This window comes from Salvelinus namaycush, chromosome 21 (genome assembly GCF_016432855.1).
Source record: "Salvelinus namaycush isolate Seneca chromosome 21, SaNama_1.0, whole genome shotgun sequence".
In the NCBI taxonomy this organism is placed as follows: domain Eukaryota; kingdom Metazoa; phylum Chordata; class Actinopteri; order Salmoniformes; family Salmonidae; genus Salvelinus; species Salvelinus namaycush.
This window is the reverse complement of record NC_052327.1, coordinates 44,638,423-44,652,092: the sequence shown is the minus strand read 5'-3', so window position 1 is coordinate 44,652,092 and position 13,670 is coordinate 44,638,423. Positions and strand designations below refer to the sequence as shown.

At 44.9% G+C, this 13,670-nt stretch overlaps 1 protein-coding gene across 1 annotated transcript in view; it reads right to left on the bottom strand.

Moving 5' to 3' along the window:
* Window positions 1-531: 531 nt before the first annotated feature.
* LOC120065918 overlaps window positions 532-13,670 on the bottom strand; it is a 13,539-nt gene continuing 400 nt past the window's right edge. Inside the window, exons 1-8 of the mRNA XM_039016961.1 lie at window positions 12,694-13,670; window positions 12,313-12,450; window positions 11,012-12,042; window positions 10,032-10,654; window positions 8,778-9,020; window positions 8,334-8,594; window positions 6,349-6,479; window positions 532-6,189 (exon numbers count right to left, since the gene is read on the bottom strand). The exon at window positions 12,694-13,670 is cut by the window's right edge and continues 400 nt beyond it. Of these exons, the coding sequence (XP_038872889.1) occupies window positions 1,657-6,189; window positions 6,349-6,479; window positions 8,334-8,594; window positions 8,778-9,020; window positions 10,032-10,654; window positions 11,012-12,042; window positions 12,313-12,450; window positions 12,694-13,670 (7,937 nt within the window). The 3' untranslated portion in view covers window positions 532-1,656. The remainder of the gene's footprint in view (window positions 6,190-6,348; window positions 6,480-8,333; window positions 8,595-8,777; window positions 9,021-10,031; window positions 10,655-11,011; window positions 12,043-12,312; window positions 12,451-12,693) is intronic.

The window sequence follows — 13,670 nt, the reverse complement described above, 5'->3', positions numbered from 1 at the left end:
CCCTCTACACTCTCAGGTTGCTGGGTAATTCCGTGGATGACGTGAGGAGGTCAGAGGAGCCCCTCTCCACCCCGCCCCTGTGTCCCTCTCAGCCTATCTGCCGCTGTGTCCTATGGCTTTTTATTCCTATGTGATGACAGAATGGGCTCATGTAGGGATAGAAGCCACTTAACACACGGCGAGAGAGCTACATGAAAAAAACTGGAAGTGATCCAGTCCTAGTTGGCCCGTCCCATTCGCCTGGTACATATGGTTTGATTAATGTTTCCTGCTTCTGATTTCATGTTCCCTGAAGTTAAGCTACATTTGTGCTCATCCTTCAGATAACGAGTTAGCTCATTGAAGTGCTCAGAGAAGAGGGAGTCAGACGCTGTTATGGTTGTCAGTGCACCTGTTTTTGCTTCCAGGCACAAACAGCCATTCCTGTTTCCAATTTCTGATGCGTTGGTGACAGCGGCGGTCTCCAGAGATGGATGTTGAACATTTTTCAAAATACGTCATAAACCAAAGGAAGAAACAAGCAAGGAGAGACCAATGCAGATTTTTAATAACCACTTTAAAAGAGGCACTAAGTGAACCACTTTACAATACAAGAGGCATTGTATTTCCATTTCTTTTCTCTCTTTCTCTCCCACTTTGATTCTGTTGCACATTATTAAAATAAAACTTTAACATTGAGCATTGCACCAGAAAATCATCTACCTACAACAACATACTAAATAAGATACATATAAACAAGATAAAGCACCTTTTTTGTGCTAGTAAATAATATTCATAATTAAACAGTTGGAGGACAGACACGGAGGACTGAGTGTGTGTTTTGTGTGTGGTAGTATCAGTGCATGGGAGGAGCTCCTAAAACAGGTCTCAGGACTGTGAATAGTCCTTGGATGCACCTGAGTTCGTACAGATGGAAGCTTTCCTAATTTCCTTTCCTAAAGACCTACAGATGAATACTTTGTTGGAGGAGGTTTTACACAGTCGTTTTACCATTCTTTTAAAAGAAACTACAGAGAATCAGCACAAACAGTTGGCTACAGATCTCATGTTCCCTTCAGATAGAGGACATTGGCGTTCACATTACAATAACAAATAACATAGCACCAGTTAATGTTTATACAAAGGCTAATACAATGAATGTCAATGCAGTACAGTAAGGTAAAAATAATACAAAAGGAGTAATTTTTTGAGAAGCATACACAAAAGGTGCACTGACATAGTTTAAATCAGTTGGGATGAAATTTGGTCCTGTTGCATTAAAAAAAACAATATCCTCCATGAACACTTTGTGATTGTGAAACTTTCATGCATTATTTTTGAAATATTATTAAAAGTAAGGTTTTATTTTCAAGTATAATTTTTTTCTTTCATTTTTCTAATGAAATATAATCTCTGAAAAAGATAATGTTCAACATAAGAATAGCAGGGATTAGTCAATGATTTGCCCTACTAGCATTTCCATTCTAGATTCATAAAATCATCTCTGCCATTAGTCCTCACATTTGTGTTATAACAACACATTTACAAGAGAAGAAGACATAAAGTGACAACATAAGTATTTAGACAAACATTTCACAGAGGAGATCCATGCAATCTCATTCATGGTCATGAAATGTCTTGTCAGTCTTTTAGTTTTTTTCCCTACATCCCCCCCACTCAGTTTATTGGTTCTGAAGTGTCCTTCCTCAAAGGAATCTTAAAGCTGGTGAGCTTTTGGCCAAACAGCTGGCTCAGAAGGTTGTTCTGAGACTCTGCTGTCCTATAGGAGTGGCTCTCCATGGACCTCACCCCTGTCCTTGGCCTAGACTTATTCAAGGAATTGTTCATAGGAGGCGCTGACACTTTAGAAACTGGGGAATGAAGAGCCCGTCCAAGAGTCCCCTTTTTGGGTTTGTAATCCCCATTAAGATGATGCACGATCTCTGCTTTCTTTGTCGTGCAGTTATCAAGGAAGCTTCTCTTTGGTTGAAGGCCTAAACTCCCTGATGTTTTGTGCTTAGAGACTATTTTGTTGCTGACCACATCATCTCTAACGGAAGAGAGCACCGGGTAGTCGCTGGGGCCGTCTGATTTCCTGTGAACCGCCGGACTCTCGCACTTGCTAGGTCGGAACTTATTTCTGGCCTTGACGTCGACACCAAGGTTCTCCCGTGTGGCAGGATAGGAGACCCTTTGTAAACTGTGAGGTGACCTCATCTCCTTTCTCTTCTTCTGTTCTCTTCTCACAGAGTCTTTGTCCTCGCTGGAGGCCAAGCACTGGGAAGTGATCTTGGTGTGGTGGACTGGTGTTGACTCCATGGCCCTGGGGCTGTTGTTGGAGCTGTGTTTATTAACGCTTTCACTGGGCTTGGGTGTGGAGGCTTTGTCCTTTTGCTTGTTGTCATGGCTGTGAGTGCTGGTTGACTGTTGCCCTTGCTCATCCTCCCTCAGTTGGTACATCACAATGGTAGATGCCTTATGCTTTGTAGGAGGATGGTGGAGGTCATGTGAATAGGGTGTCTTTGAGCTAACATACAACTCCTCATCCGATGCTGTGGCATCTCTCCTCAGTATCTTTTTCCCTTCAGCTTCTGCAGTGCTAGTCTGTGTGCTGCTCTCCGGAGTGCTCTGTTTATCATCTGCGAAACACTCCCTCTTCTCTTCAGGTGTAATGCTCTCAAGTGGATTGTCCTCTTCCTTCACATCACATGGATCTGTGAATGATTTGCCATCCGCCTCACCAATGTCTCTAACAGGCAGCTTTGACGAAGGACTGGGAACAATGTCCTCTGTTTTGGGTGTAGCAGTGGAGAGACCTTCAGAGCCCAGGTGAAACGTACAATGCTCCAGCTCTACCAGCATGTCAGAGTAGTCCTCAGCCATTTCCTCAGTCTTCACACTGGCATCATTTTCATTGTGATATTCACCTGCACTGGTCTGTGTAGAGCCCTCTGTTGTGTGTACAGAGGGTTTCAGAACTGGCATCTTAGCACTCCGATTTAAGTGCAGTGAGGCTATGCTGGCGATGCCACTGTCAGAGCTGTTCTCTTGTAGACTGTCAGTGAGAATCTTTCTCTTTTTGCTTGCTGGCAATTCACATTCATCGTTCTCTTTGGAGGCAGATGTTTTGATAGGTCTGAGAACTCCTCTGAACTTGAAGATCTTATTCCCTCCTGACAAGTGCTTTTCCATGTGTCGGTCAAACTGCTCTTTCTTAGAGAAGGTGTAGTTGCAGGTGCTGCAGATGAAAGATTTCTTGATCACATGCATGACGTCTGCACACAGCTCACAGGTGTAGAGGGTTGTATGCTTTGAGTCAAGCTCATCCATCTCTTCATGCTCACTTTTCAGATGTTCTTTTAGTTCCTGTGGCTCTTGATAGGTCACTGGGCATTTGTGGCACAGGAAAATTTTATTTAAGTTGTGCACAACCAGATGTCTCTGAAGCTTGAAGGGTTTGGGGAACTGCTTGCCACAGTGGTGGCAGTCTCTCGAGGGGTCTTTACAGTTGGGGTGCATCTCCACATTCTTTGGCGCCATCTCTGTTTTGTGCAGAACCTCAACTGGCATCAGCATGCTAGATTTCCCCACTTTTTCAATGTTCCCTTTAGGCTTGCCAACTTTGGGCTGAGCTACCTCTGTAGTTTTCACCTCCTGCCCAGTGGTTTCTACTGTGGCTGGTTTCTCCTTGTTGGAGACCTTATTGGACTCTCTGCTGGCCTTGCTAGGGCGGCGTTGCATGATGGAAGTGATGAAGTTCTTCACGGCTGACTCCTGCATGCCAGAGCCCGGCAGACTCCCCAGGATAGCGCTGTGTGACTGGCCCTTGCGGGCAAACTGCGTGGCATGTTCCCGTAAGTGCTCATTGTACATCCACACGTCCGATATCTCCTTCAGGCACATACCACAGGTCCAGATGCCGGCCTTGTTCTTGGCGTGTTTCTCTCTCAGGTGGTCCCTCAGCTGCTCCCGGGAGCTGAACTTGCGCTGGACGCACATGTAGCAGGTGGGAGGTGGAGAGGGGTTGTGGGATAGCTTGTGGAAGTTGAGCTCCCCCAGGGTTAGGAACCAGGTGAAGCACACCTTGCACTTGTAATGTTTTTCCTTGATCTTTAAGCCGCCCTCTTGTCGTTTTCTTCCTCTGCGCTCTGTGAGCTTCTTGGGCTTTGCAGTGTCTCTCGTCTGTGCATCATCAGTGCCAATGGGTCCAGCTAATGGGATGTCCTTGTTGGAGTCAAATAATTGAATTTCGGGTAGCTGGAATGTGGTATTGAGGTTTGGGATGTCAATGCTGTGGAAAGAAGACACGTTTTCTGTAGCACATGGCTCTTCGGGATAAGGTGCAGAAGGGGCTATGATAGGAAGAGGACGTTGTGGGGTTGGGACTTCTGCTTTACAGGATGTTGGGTCAGAGGAGATCACAGCATCTGTAACAAGGTCGTTGGAGGCACTCCATGCCAATGATGCTTTGTCGATAGTGCTCTCAGGTGGGCATAGGAAGTCACTGCCAGGCTTCACAGTATTCTCATGAATGTCTTTGTGATCTGTTGTGTCTGGTTTCATGTTACATACTTTCTTGGAATCACACTTTAAAGTGCTATTATGACACATGTTCAACATGATAGCATCATCAATGGATATCGTTTCATATTTACAAGGTTCATTTTGATTGTTGACAAACGTTCGGTCCAACTGATTTTCTCTATAGTCATCTTTCTTTTCCAGATACAGGTCAGGATGGTCTTGAACTAATGATGAATCGGGTGATAGTTTCTGCTTCTTGTTCTTCTTGCCATAAACCTTTGCACACTTTTTCCTTTTCAGTTCCACGTTTCTAGAGGGAAATAACTGTGAGAATGTGCTTTCATCATCAAGGAAAGCATTCAAATTAGGGATTAGTCCAGGAGGGCTTGCAGGAGAAGATTTAAAACAGGTGAGATTCTCCACCTCATCTGTTGGGCCACTGTTTTTCTCACATTCAATCTTTACTGCAACCTCTCCCAGTATCTCTGTGGAAAGACTCTGGTCTGAAGTCTGTTGCTCACATGCCTCTTTTGTGTCATACAAATTCTCTCTAGATGTATCATACTCCCTACTAATATCCTCACTTACAGATACTCCATAATCACTTTCAACATCCATACTAACTTCTGCTAGGCCATTGACGATCTCTGACAAATTTGTGCCTTTCCCCTCTTCTGTATCAGTGTTGCTTTGAATCAAGTCCATATCTTGGGTGAGCAGATTTGTAACCTTTATTGGAGACATGGGTATCTGTTCAATGCCACTGTTACTTGTTACAGCAAATGGGACTTCCTGTTGCTCTGTAACTTTGTGTTTAACACTAGAATTGATTATGTCTTGTTTCTCAGGTGACTTGCAGTATTCTTGCTTTAGCCGGGTTTGGAATTCAGGAGTAATTGCCTGTACTATGTCTGTTTTCTCGTTCACCTCATTGTTTTTGTTCTTCTGTGGTTTGTAGCTTTTCTTGGCTTTTGTCAACTGAGGAGGCATTTGCTGAACTATGTCATCAACTGACATTGCCATATTTGTTTCACCCGTGGTGTCCTCCAGGATTACATCTGTTTCTCCTTGTTTGGTTATGAAGGAGCTGTTACTTGTCTCAGAGCAGTGATTGTCAGAGACATCATCGCTTTCTGTTTGCAAACAGGTCTGTGGAACCAGGAGCTCTAGATCATCTTTATATTCTGTTTCTATAGACTGGGATGTTTGGTAACTGTGTAGACTCCCTTGATGATTTGCATTTTCCAAATGTGGGCTGCTTTCAGTCCTGATCAAATGTTTCATAGCCTTGTGTCTCTTTAATCCTGGCACCGTCCGGAAAAACATGGCGCATATCTCACACAGATTTGTCTTTTTCTGTGTGGTTTCTTCCTCTTGCTTGTGGGTTGCTGAGCACTGACCTTCCTCCACTGTTAGAGATTCTGTTTGGTCTGATGGTAATGGGGTTGGCTCATTCTCACAGATGATCAGTGGTTTGGGAGTGAGCTGATCATCTGAGATCTCCTTTATCAAAGGACAGGTGTTCTGCTCACTATGGACCTCATTGACATCTAGGACTTCTGGCAGCACCTCTCGATCCACTCTCTTTAGCAAGTCAACATGTAAGTCCAAACAGTCAATAGTTTGAAGGGGAACCGGGCAAATGTCCAAATCCTCCTTTATATCGCCAATGGACTGAGCAGTGCTCTGAGAAGGGAGAACCAATAAAATTAATGGAAATGTTATGTCATTTTGGATGCTGCTCTTGTTCAAAGATTCATCTGGTGGACTTAGCTTGGCTGTATGGTGTGGACTCATAGGTGACTCTGTGTATATGTCACACATTCTTTTGTCTGACGTCAATGCCGTGTCATCGCTTAGATCAATGTCACACATTGTTTTGTCTGACATCAATGCTGTATCATCACTTAGATCACAAGGTTCACAGTCATCCTTGGGCCTCTGCTTGATGGCTGGCTCATCCTCATCCACGTTGGCTGGGGAGATAGGAGTGTAATCAAACTGACTCAGTTGTGGAGGCTCATCTGGAATGTAATTGTAGTTCAGTGGGCTTAGTTTGAAATCATACAGTGATACGGAGACTCTCTTCATAAGGGCCTCCATTGCTTCAGATGGCTCTGTTGTAATGGTCAAGGGTAGGGGAGAGGGAATGCAGGCTTCAGTGCTAGAGATTTTATCCTCTGTGATTCCCAAGTACAGTTGAGGAGGACTTACTAAAGAGTACTCCATCTCAGCTCTTATGGTCAATGGGTTATCAATATGCAGTGCTTCTTCGGCATTTAGGTCATCACAGTTTTCCTTCTTAAGAGATTGTGTGTCATGGATTGAGGCTGGGATAGTATCCATATTATTGCATGTGATTGGCTGTGATTGTTCTTGTTCTTGTGTGTCAGGGTTCACCACAGGTGTGTGTGGAGAAGCTGGTAGAACAGGACTGGATGGAGGAGCATCATCTGGAATATTATCCAGCCTTTCGTCCATCTGCAAATCCTCTTTGCATGGTGAGTGCTGGGAAAATGCCATGAGATGTAAAGGAACTTGTTCCTGAATGTCTTCAACATCTGGAATCTCTTCTATTTGTCTGTGGTTGGCCTCACATTCAGGTTCCTTTTCTGTTTCTGCTTTTTCCTCAAGTGTATGTTCCATGTGTGCATCACTGTCAAGGTCACTGTCATGCTCAGCAATGACCAACATGGTGCTTTCATCATCTGACTCAATGTTGGAAAAGGTTGAGCCGTGGTTACCATGATCTGTATTGGTTTCCGTCAACAGTGAACTGCAAGGCTTATCTGTGACAGTCTCCAAGAAGACGTGGGTTGATTGATTGGTATTGGCATTCTCAGGGGTGCTACACCTCAAATGAACTGTACAGCTTATCACCTCATCCTGTATTGTACTGTCAGATCCAATGTTGTCTTCCTCTGTTACACATGCTGTATTGTCCTCCGTCTGTTCATTTGCAGATGGCAAAAGACATACACTATCAGAGTGACTTTGGACATCCATGGATTGTTCCTCAGATGCATTTTCTACCTCTTCAAGCATATTATCCAAGTTATCATCCATTTCCTGCTCTGCTATGTTGGAACCGTTGGAGGGCTGGCTCACATACTTAATATTACAAGTGATGTCCTCCACTAGCTCTTTTGTCTCATGATGCTCATCAATGGTAGTGTCTAGAAGCTCTGTATGCTCATCAATGGATGTATATAGAAGCCCTCTATGTTCATCAATGGAAGTATCTAGAAGCTCTGTATGCTCATCAATGGAATTATTTAGAAGCCCTCTATGCTCATTAGTGGAAGTATCTAGAAGCTCTATATGCTCATCAATGGAAGTATCCACAAGCCCTCTATGCTCATCAATGGGAGCATCTAGAATCTCTGTATGCTCATCAATGGTAGTATGTGGAAGCTCTGGAGGCTCATCAATGGTAGTATGTGGACGCTCTCGATGCTCATCAATGGTAGTATGTGGAAGCTCTGTATGCTCAAGGAGGGCCCTTTTGGCGTCAATGATTTCATCCCCACAGTCCTCTAGCTTCTGGTTCTCACAGGTCTTCTTAGTCATTGGTGGATTATCCATTTCAGTGTTTGAGCAGTAATCAGTTTCTATAACACAACTGTCTTCAGTGACTTTGTTCCTGATTGGCATGTCTTTTAATTCTGACCCACTGTCATTGTAAGGTATAGACTCACTTGGCTGCAGAGAAACAATCTCTTTTACAGCAGGTGGGAGCTCTGTGTTTTCAGAGAGAGGAGGCTGTAATTCAAAGTGTGTGGATTCAACGTTCGCCTCATCAGGAATAACCTTTTCATTATGATCTCTACTCTCAGCAGCATCAGCAGATGGAGCTTCGCTTTCATTGAGTAAGTGTTCTGGGCTCTTAGGTGAGGTGAGGTTTGGCTCCTCCACTTCAGGTGTGATGGGATCGTTTTTGAAAATGGAATCTGATATCACCTCCAGGCTTTTTGTCAGGTTTTCTGCATAGGTCTTACTCTCTAAAATCTCTTCAGATTTCTCTATGGCAGTTCTCTTGTCAACACCCATGCCTTCATCTTTGTGGTCGTCCTGTTGCAGTTGCTCTTTCTCTGCATTTGAGGTTGTGGTTATCATACTGTGTTCACAGTCATCCATCTCTCTAAACTGTTCAAGGATACTGGGTACAGCATGGGTTGGAGTATGATGACCCTCCATCAACTCAAACTCAAATGGACTGGACCATGGTAGACCAGGCTCAGCAAAGACCTCTGAATGTGGGTCAGATGGCATACTTGACATGCTTTGCACAGGGCAGCCCATATCCAGACCAGTGTCTTCATTCTCAGATTTGTGGTCCAGTCGCAGAGGGCAGAATTTTCTCATCTTCAGCTGCTTTGGAGACTCAGTAAGCAGTGGCGGACTACTCAGCTTGGCTGTCTGGAGCTGATTTTCCAACTCTGTCACAATCCTCTTTATCTCTAGATCATCTTCTGACACATAACTGTTGAGATTCGCCCTGTAGTCCATTATTTTGTCTGGCAGAGACAAAGGAACATGATTATAATCTGATTTCTTTTCATTTGATTTATCAGAATTGTCTTTGTATTGGGATATCTCATCTGGTAACATGGTGAAATCAACCATTAGGCCCCAGTCCCTCTGTTCCAAGAAAGGAGAAAGTAAGGATGATGACCTAAACACCTCCTTTTTGTCATTGGTGGTATCTAAGGAGTTGAAACCTTCTTTGTGTAATGGAACGTCAGTGTAGAGGCCATTGTCATATCCTGCCTCTGAGAGGTCCCCGAACATTGACGATGTGTCAAATGAGAGTGGAGACTTCATAAGACTCTGGTCTTGCTCTAGGGGGTATGGGATGAGATGTGATGTCTCTTTCTGCGTCAGATGCTCGTGAAATTCAGTTGGAGACAGGCACACTTTCAGTGCACTGAAAAGAGGTGTGGACTTGGGGACTACCTCATTGTTGAAAGTCAATAGGTTTTTAATGGAATGGACACTCTCATTGTGTTCATCAAATGTAGAAATGTCTGATATCTTTGAATGTGGCTGTGTAGATTGCTCTTCTATTCTTTTGTGTACTGATTTTTCGTTTGAGGTTGTTTCATTCTTTCTGAATTTATTATAAGAATGTCCTTCCTTGTTGTTTGTGGCAGGATGTGATGATTGAAGCTGGTGTGATTTGAGATCAGAACTAGTAGATTGAAAATATATTGATTCCCCTTTGGAGGTCTTGTTGGCTGTCCTTAGTGGTGTGTTTTTGTCAGAACTTGCTATTGTGTGAGTTTCTCTATTAAATGAATCATCTTTCTCCCTTGAGGGCACATCTGTGTTTCTGCATTTCTCAAGGTTTTTGACTGCACTCCTCACCTTTGGTAGTGCTGATATTGGATCAACATCTTCAGTATGTGAGTTAGTGATCCTTGAGGCCACTGAATTGTCTTTGTTAGTAGAGTGGAGGGTCTTATCAGCGCTATACCTCTGAGTAGATTTGGTGAATGTCAGTGCTAGTTGTGTGCTAGTCTCTTTGCATATCTTTTGTGGAGATCGCTCATAGGTTCTCTGCTCGGAAGAGTCTTTCCTCCTGATCTCCACTCTTTTCTCCCAGTCTGAGTCTGTGTGGTCAGTGCTTTTGGGGCTATTGATGCTGTCGCTGGAGAAACTCACAGACGTGCTGACTTCACTGCTTGTGGATGACCTGCTGCCTCTCCTCCCAAGTCTCTGGTTAGAGCCAGGTTTCTCTGGAGATAGGGAGACTTCTTCAGTTTTCTTCACCTGAAAGCATTCTTTTGACTCGTGCCTCCATGCTGCACTGTCCCTGTCGCTCCTAGCCCGCCATTTGCACTCCTTTGTGTAGGTGTACTTGCAGCGGCCACTTTGGCTCAGGCGACCTTTGCTTGCTATCTTCACAGGCTCACACTCGTCATCTGAGTCTGAGACATAGTCATACTCCCCAAACATTGGGTTTGGCACTGTGGGCGTAAGTCTCTCCATCACCAGCGAGAACTGGAGGTTTTTGGTGCCTTTTACATGGAGCTTGTTTAACTTGTTTTTCTGTTGAACTATTTTGTGGATGAGTTCTTTGCTCCAGGTACCGGCACCGGTCCTTTTCCTTTTACTCTCCCTTGCTGCAGTCCTCTGGGTTGGGGAACTCCTGTTTGCAGAGGAGACTTGGGAAGAGGTTGAGCCACTCAACAAAGAACTATTCTGGAGATTTCGAACTCCACAACGTTCTGAAAATTTGCTGGATAAGAGGAACCTTGGAGTGTTATTGTTTTCCTCTTCACTTTTGGAGTGTTTTCTTATATCTTTCACTTTATTTTCTTGCTCCCTCGGTTTCTCCCCTGAGGTGATCCTTGAATTTTTATGAGACACTTCTTTTTTTATGTTAATTTTCTCTTCCTGCTCAAAATTCAGAGAAGTCTTCTCAAGTTTGCTTTCTGTGTGCTTGCTGTCTGTCTCAAAGCTCTCAATGTCTGAGTCATAAATATATTTTCCTTGTGTCAGAGACCTGTCATCTTCAGTAGATTGTTTGCTTTTGCTCTCAAAGACCATTGAGTCTTTGGTTTTTAGAGTATGCCTGTTCGACGATACTTTGACAGTGCTTAGGTCATCATCTGCAAATGCATCAATGAAGCTGCTGTCAATCTCTGCATTGTCTGACTGATACCCCAGTCCATTTAGAGCCTCAGTGATTAGGCTATCTAACTTTGCATCCTCTATCTCCAAGTCAGGAAGTGAGACAGGAAGGTTACCTACCCCAGAGAACAGGTTGAGTTTCATGGGGTCGTCCTTAGAATCCCCTTTAATTTCGCTGTCAGACATGAGTTCTCCGTTCTTATTGAGCCCCAGCAGAGACAGGTGAAGGTCAGATGGACACCTTGCCATGGAGACACCTTGACATAAACTGGTCCCAGAGGATGAAGCTTTTATCATGTCATTGTGAAACTGTGTTGAACTTCCTGGTGTTCTTCTGGTGTCATCCACCTTTTGAGCAAATGCATGCTGTCCACAGTATTGCTTATGGCCAAGGAATGCGGCCAGGTTAGTAAAGTTCTGATCACACTGCTTGCACGTGAGAAGCACGTCCAGTTGGTCAAGGTTTGCCGTGGCTAAAGACGTAGCTAACAGTTGATGTGCAGAGTATGGTGGTGGAGGTGGGTGATGCTCCAACCCAAAGCCCTCCATATAGCCCTTGTTGCCATCCATACTAGGCTTTGGATGTCCGTTGTCGTGCAGGTAGCTCATCATGTCATCTTTTGCCCTCTCTGGGGTGTAAGGCAGGTTACGGGAGGTGTCTGAGTGGAAATTATGAGAGTTAGTGCTGAGGTTATCTGTAGGTCCTTGTGCCTTCACTTGGTGCTGGGGATAGAATGGAGGGGGATGCCCAGTCTTTGATATCTGGCTGTCCTCAGAGAGGTTGACAGGGCTCGTTGAGGCTGGGGAGAGTGAAGAACATGTGCTGCTAGAGGCTGGGTTATGGACTGGGGAGGGCGAGGGAGATTCATATGGTGACACCATTATAAGCCCCATTGGTGGGACCTGTAATGGTGGATATCCATGTGTTCTTGATGATGCCCCAGCTACTGATTGATTCATTCCAAAATATATGGGCTTATTCTTGGACTCACAGACCTTTGCGTGACTTGTCTCAACTTTAAAATTTGGTATTGTACTGCAGCCATGTTTGACACTCTCTTGCCTTGGGTTTGAGAATCCTTTACTAGGTCTATTGTTTTGGAAAGAGCTGGGGCTTTTCTGTGAACCATTCTTATGTGATTTAGTGTCATCCTGCCAGTCAGAGGGTGCTACCAAATAAGTGAGCTTTTGGTTGCTTAGTTGCCTAGACAACTCAATCCTGTTTTGGTTTGGCATGGCAGAAGTGAGGCCTATCTGCTGCCATGGCATCCTACCGCTTTTGGATGTGTTTGGCCTTTGATCTGGCTGGTTCTGAAACTGAAACTTATCATTCATATTAGGATAAGGCATAGTGTTTTGGTCAGCTGGTGAAAAGTTCTTATTCAGTCCCTCCCATGAGTGTGGTAAGCTATTATGGGCCTTGGTGTTGATTATTTTGTCAAAAGGCATTGAACCCATGTGGATACTATTGAGTGGAGGGCTGTTGTTGTAGGCTTTGTTTGGAAAGTGCATTTGGGAGCTTGTACCTTGTGCAATATTTTTGGCATGGTGTACACTGCCTTTAATAAGTGTTCTCTGGCTGTCAGCAGAAACGTCTTTGGAGGGGCAGCTCCTCTTGCTCCCTGAAGCGAGGGCAGCATCCCTATGGCCGAATGTGTCCATGCTCTCTGGCAGGGCACTCTTACCCTTCTCCGACTGCTGGGAGCTGAAGCCAGAGCTCTTACTACTAGCCGAGTCCTCACTCAGGCCCCTGGGGCAGTCCATAGAGGATGCCGCCCCTTGTCGAGCTTGCAGGTACTGCGGTAGCTGTGGAGGATGGGGGTAGAAAGATCTGTCCTCTGGCTGGTCACTATTGAATTGAGTGTTATTCTGAACCCCCTCCTTTCCCTCCCCAGATGGCTGAAAGGAAAAAGAGTTATGAGTCACCTGGGAAGAAGCCAAAGAGGAGGAGTCTATATATTCCTGGGATTGGGGGTTCTGATCAAAGGCAAAAGGGTCTGGGTTTGAGTCCTCTGACAACTTGTATCCGTACTGAAACAGAAAAGACACAGAGCTACCATTCGCCTTGTTCGCCTCCTTGAGAACAGTGGATTTTTGTGAGGAAATGCCATAGTTAGCACCGTTAAAAGTCCTCTCTGGAGACTGCCAGTCATTGGAGCCACTCAACTGAAAGTCTGGGAAGAGCAGCTGGCTGCTTGGCTGTGAGTTATTATTGTTCTCAATTGGGCCTGGTTGCTGCTGCTGGGCTGGGAGTTGGTGGGTGGATGTCCCACCTGTGGTTCCCAGTAGCTGTGAGGTATAGCTTGGGGAGGTGAGGTTGGAAGAGGTCTCCTGGAAGCAGCGACTGTAGTTGAGTTCCTCCTGCTGCAGCTCGGCCTCTCGCTCTGGTATACTGGGCACGTGGAACCTGTAGCTGCCCGTAACTTGGCTTCGGCTGGCCTCCATCTTTTTGGGTGGCGAGACCTTCTGCTGTGGGTAGGCAATGCCGATAGTAGGGTTGGAACGTGGATTGGTGATGCTGAGTCTGTACA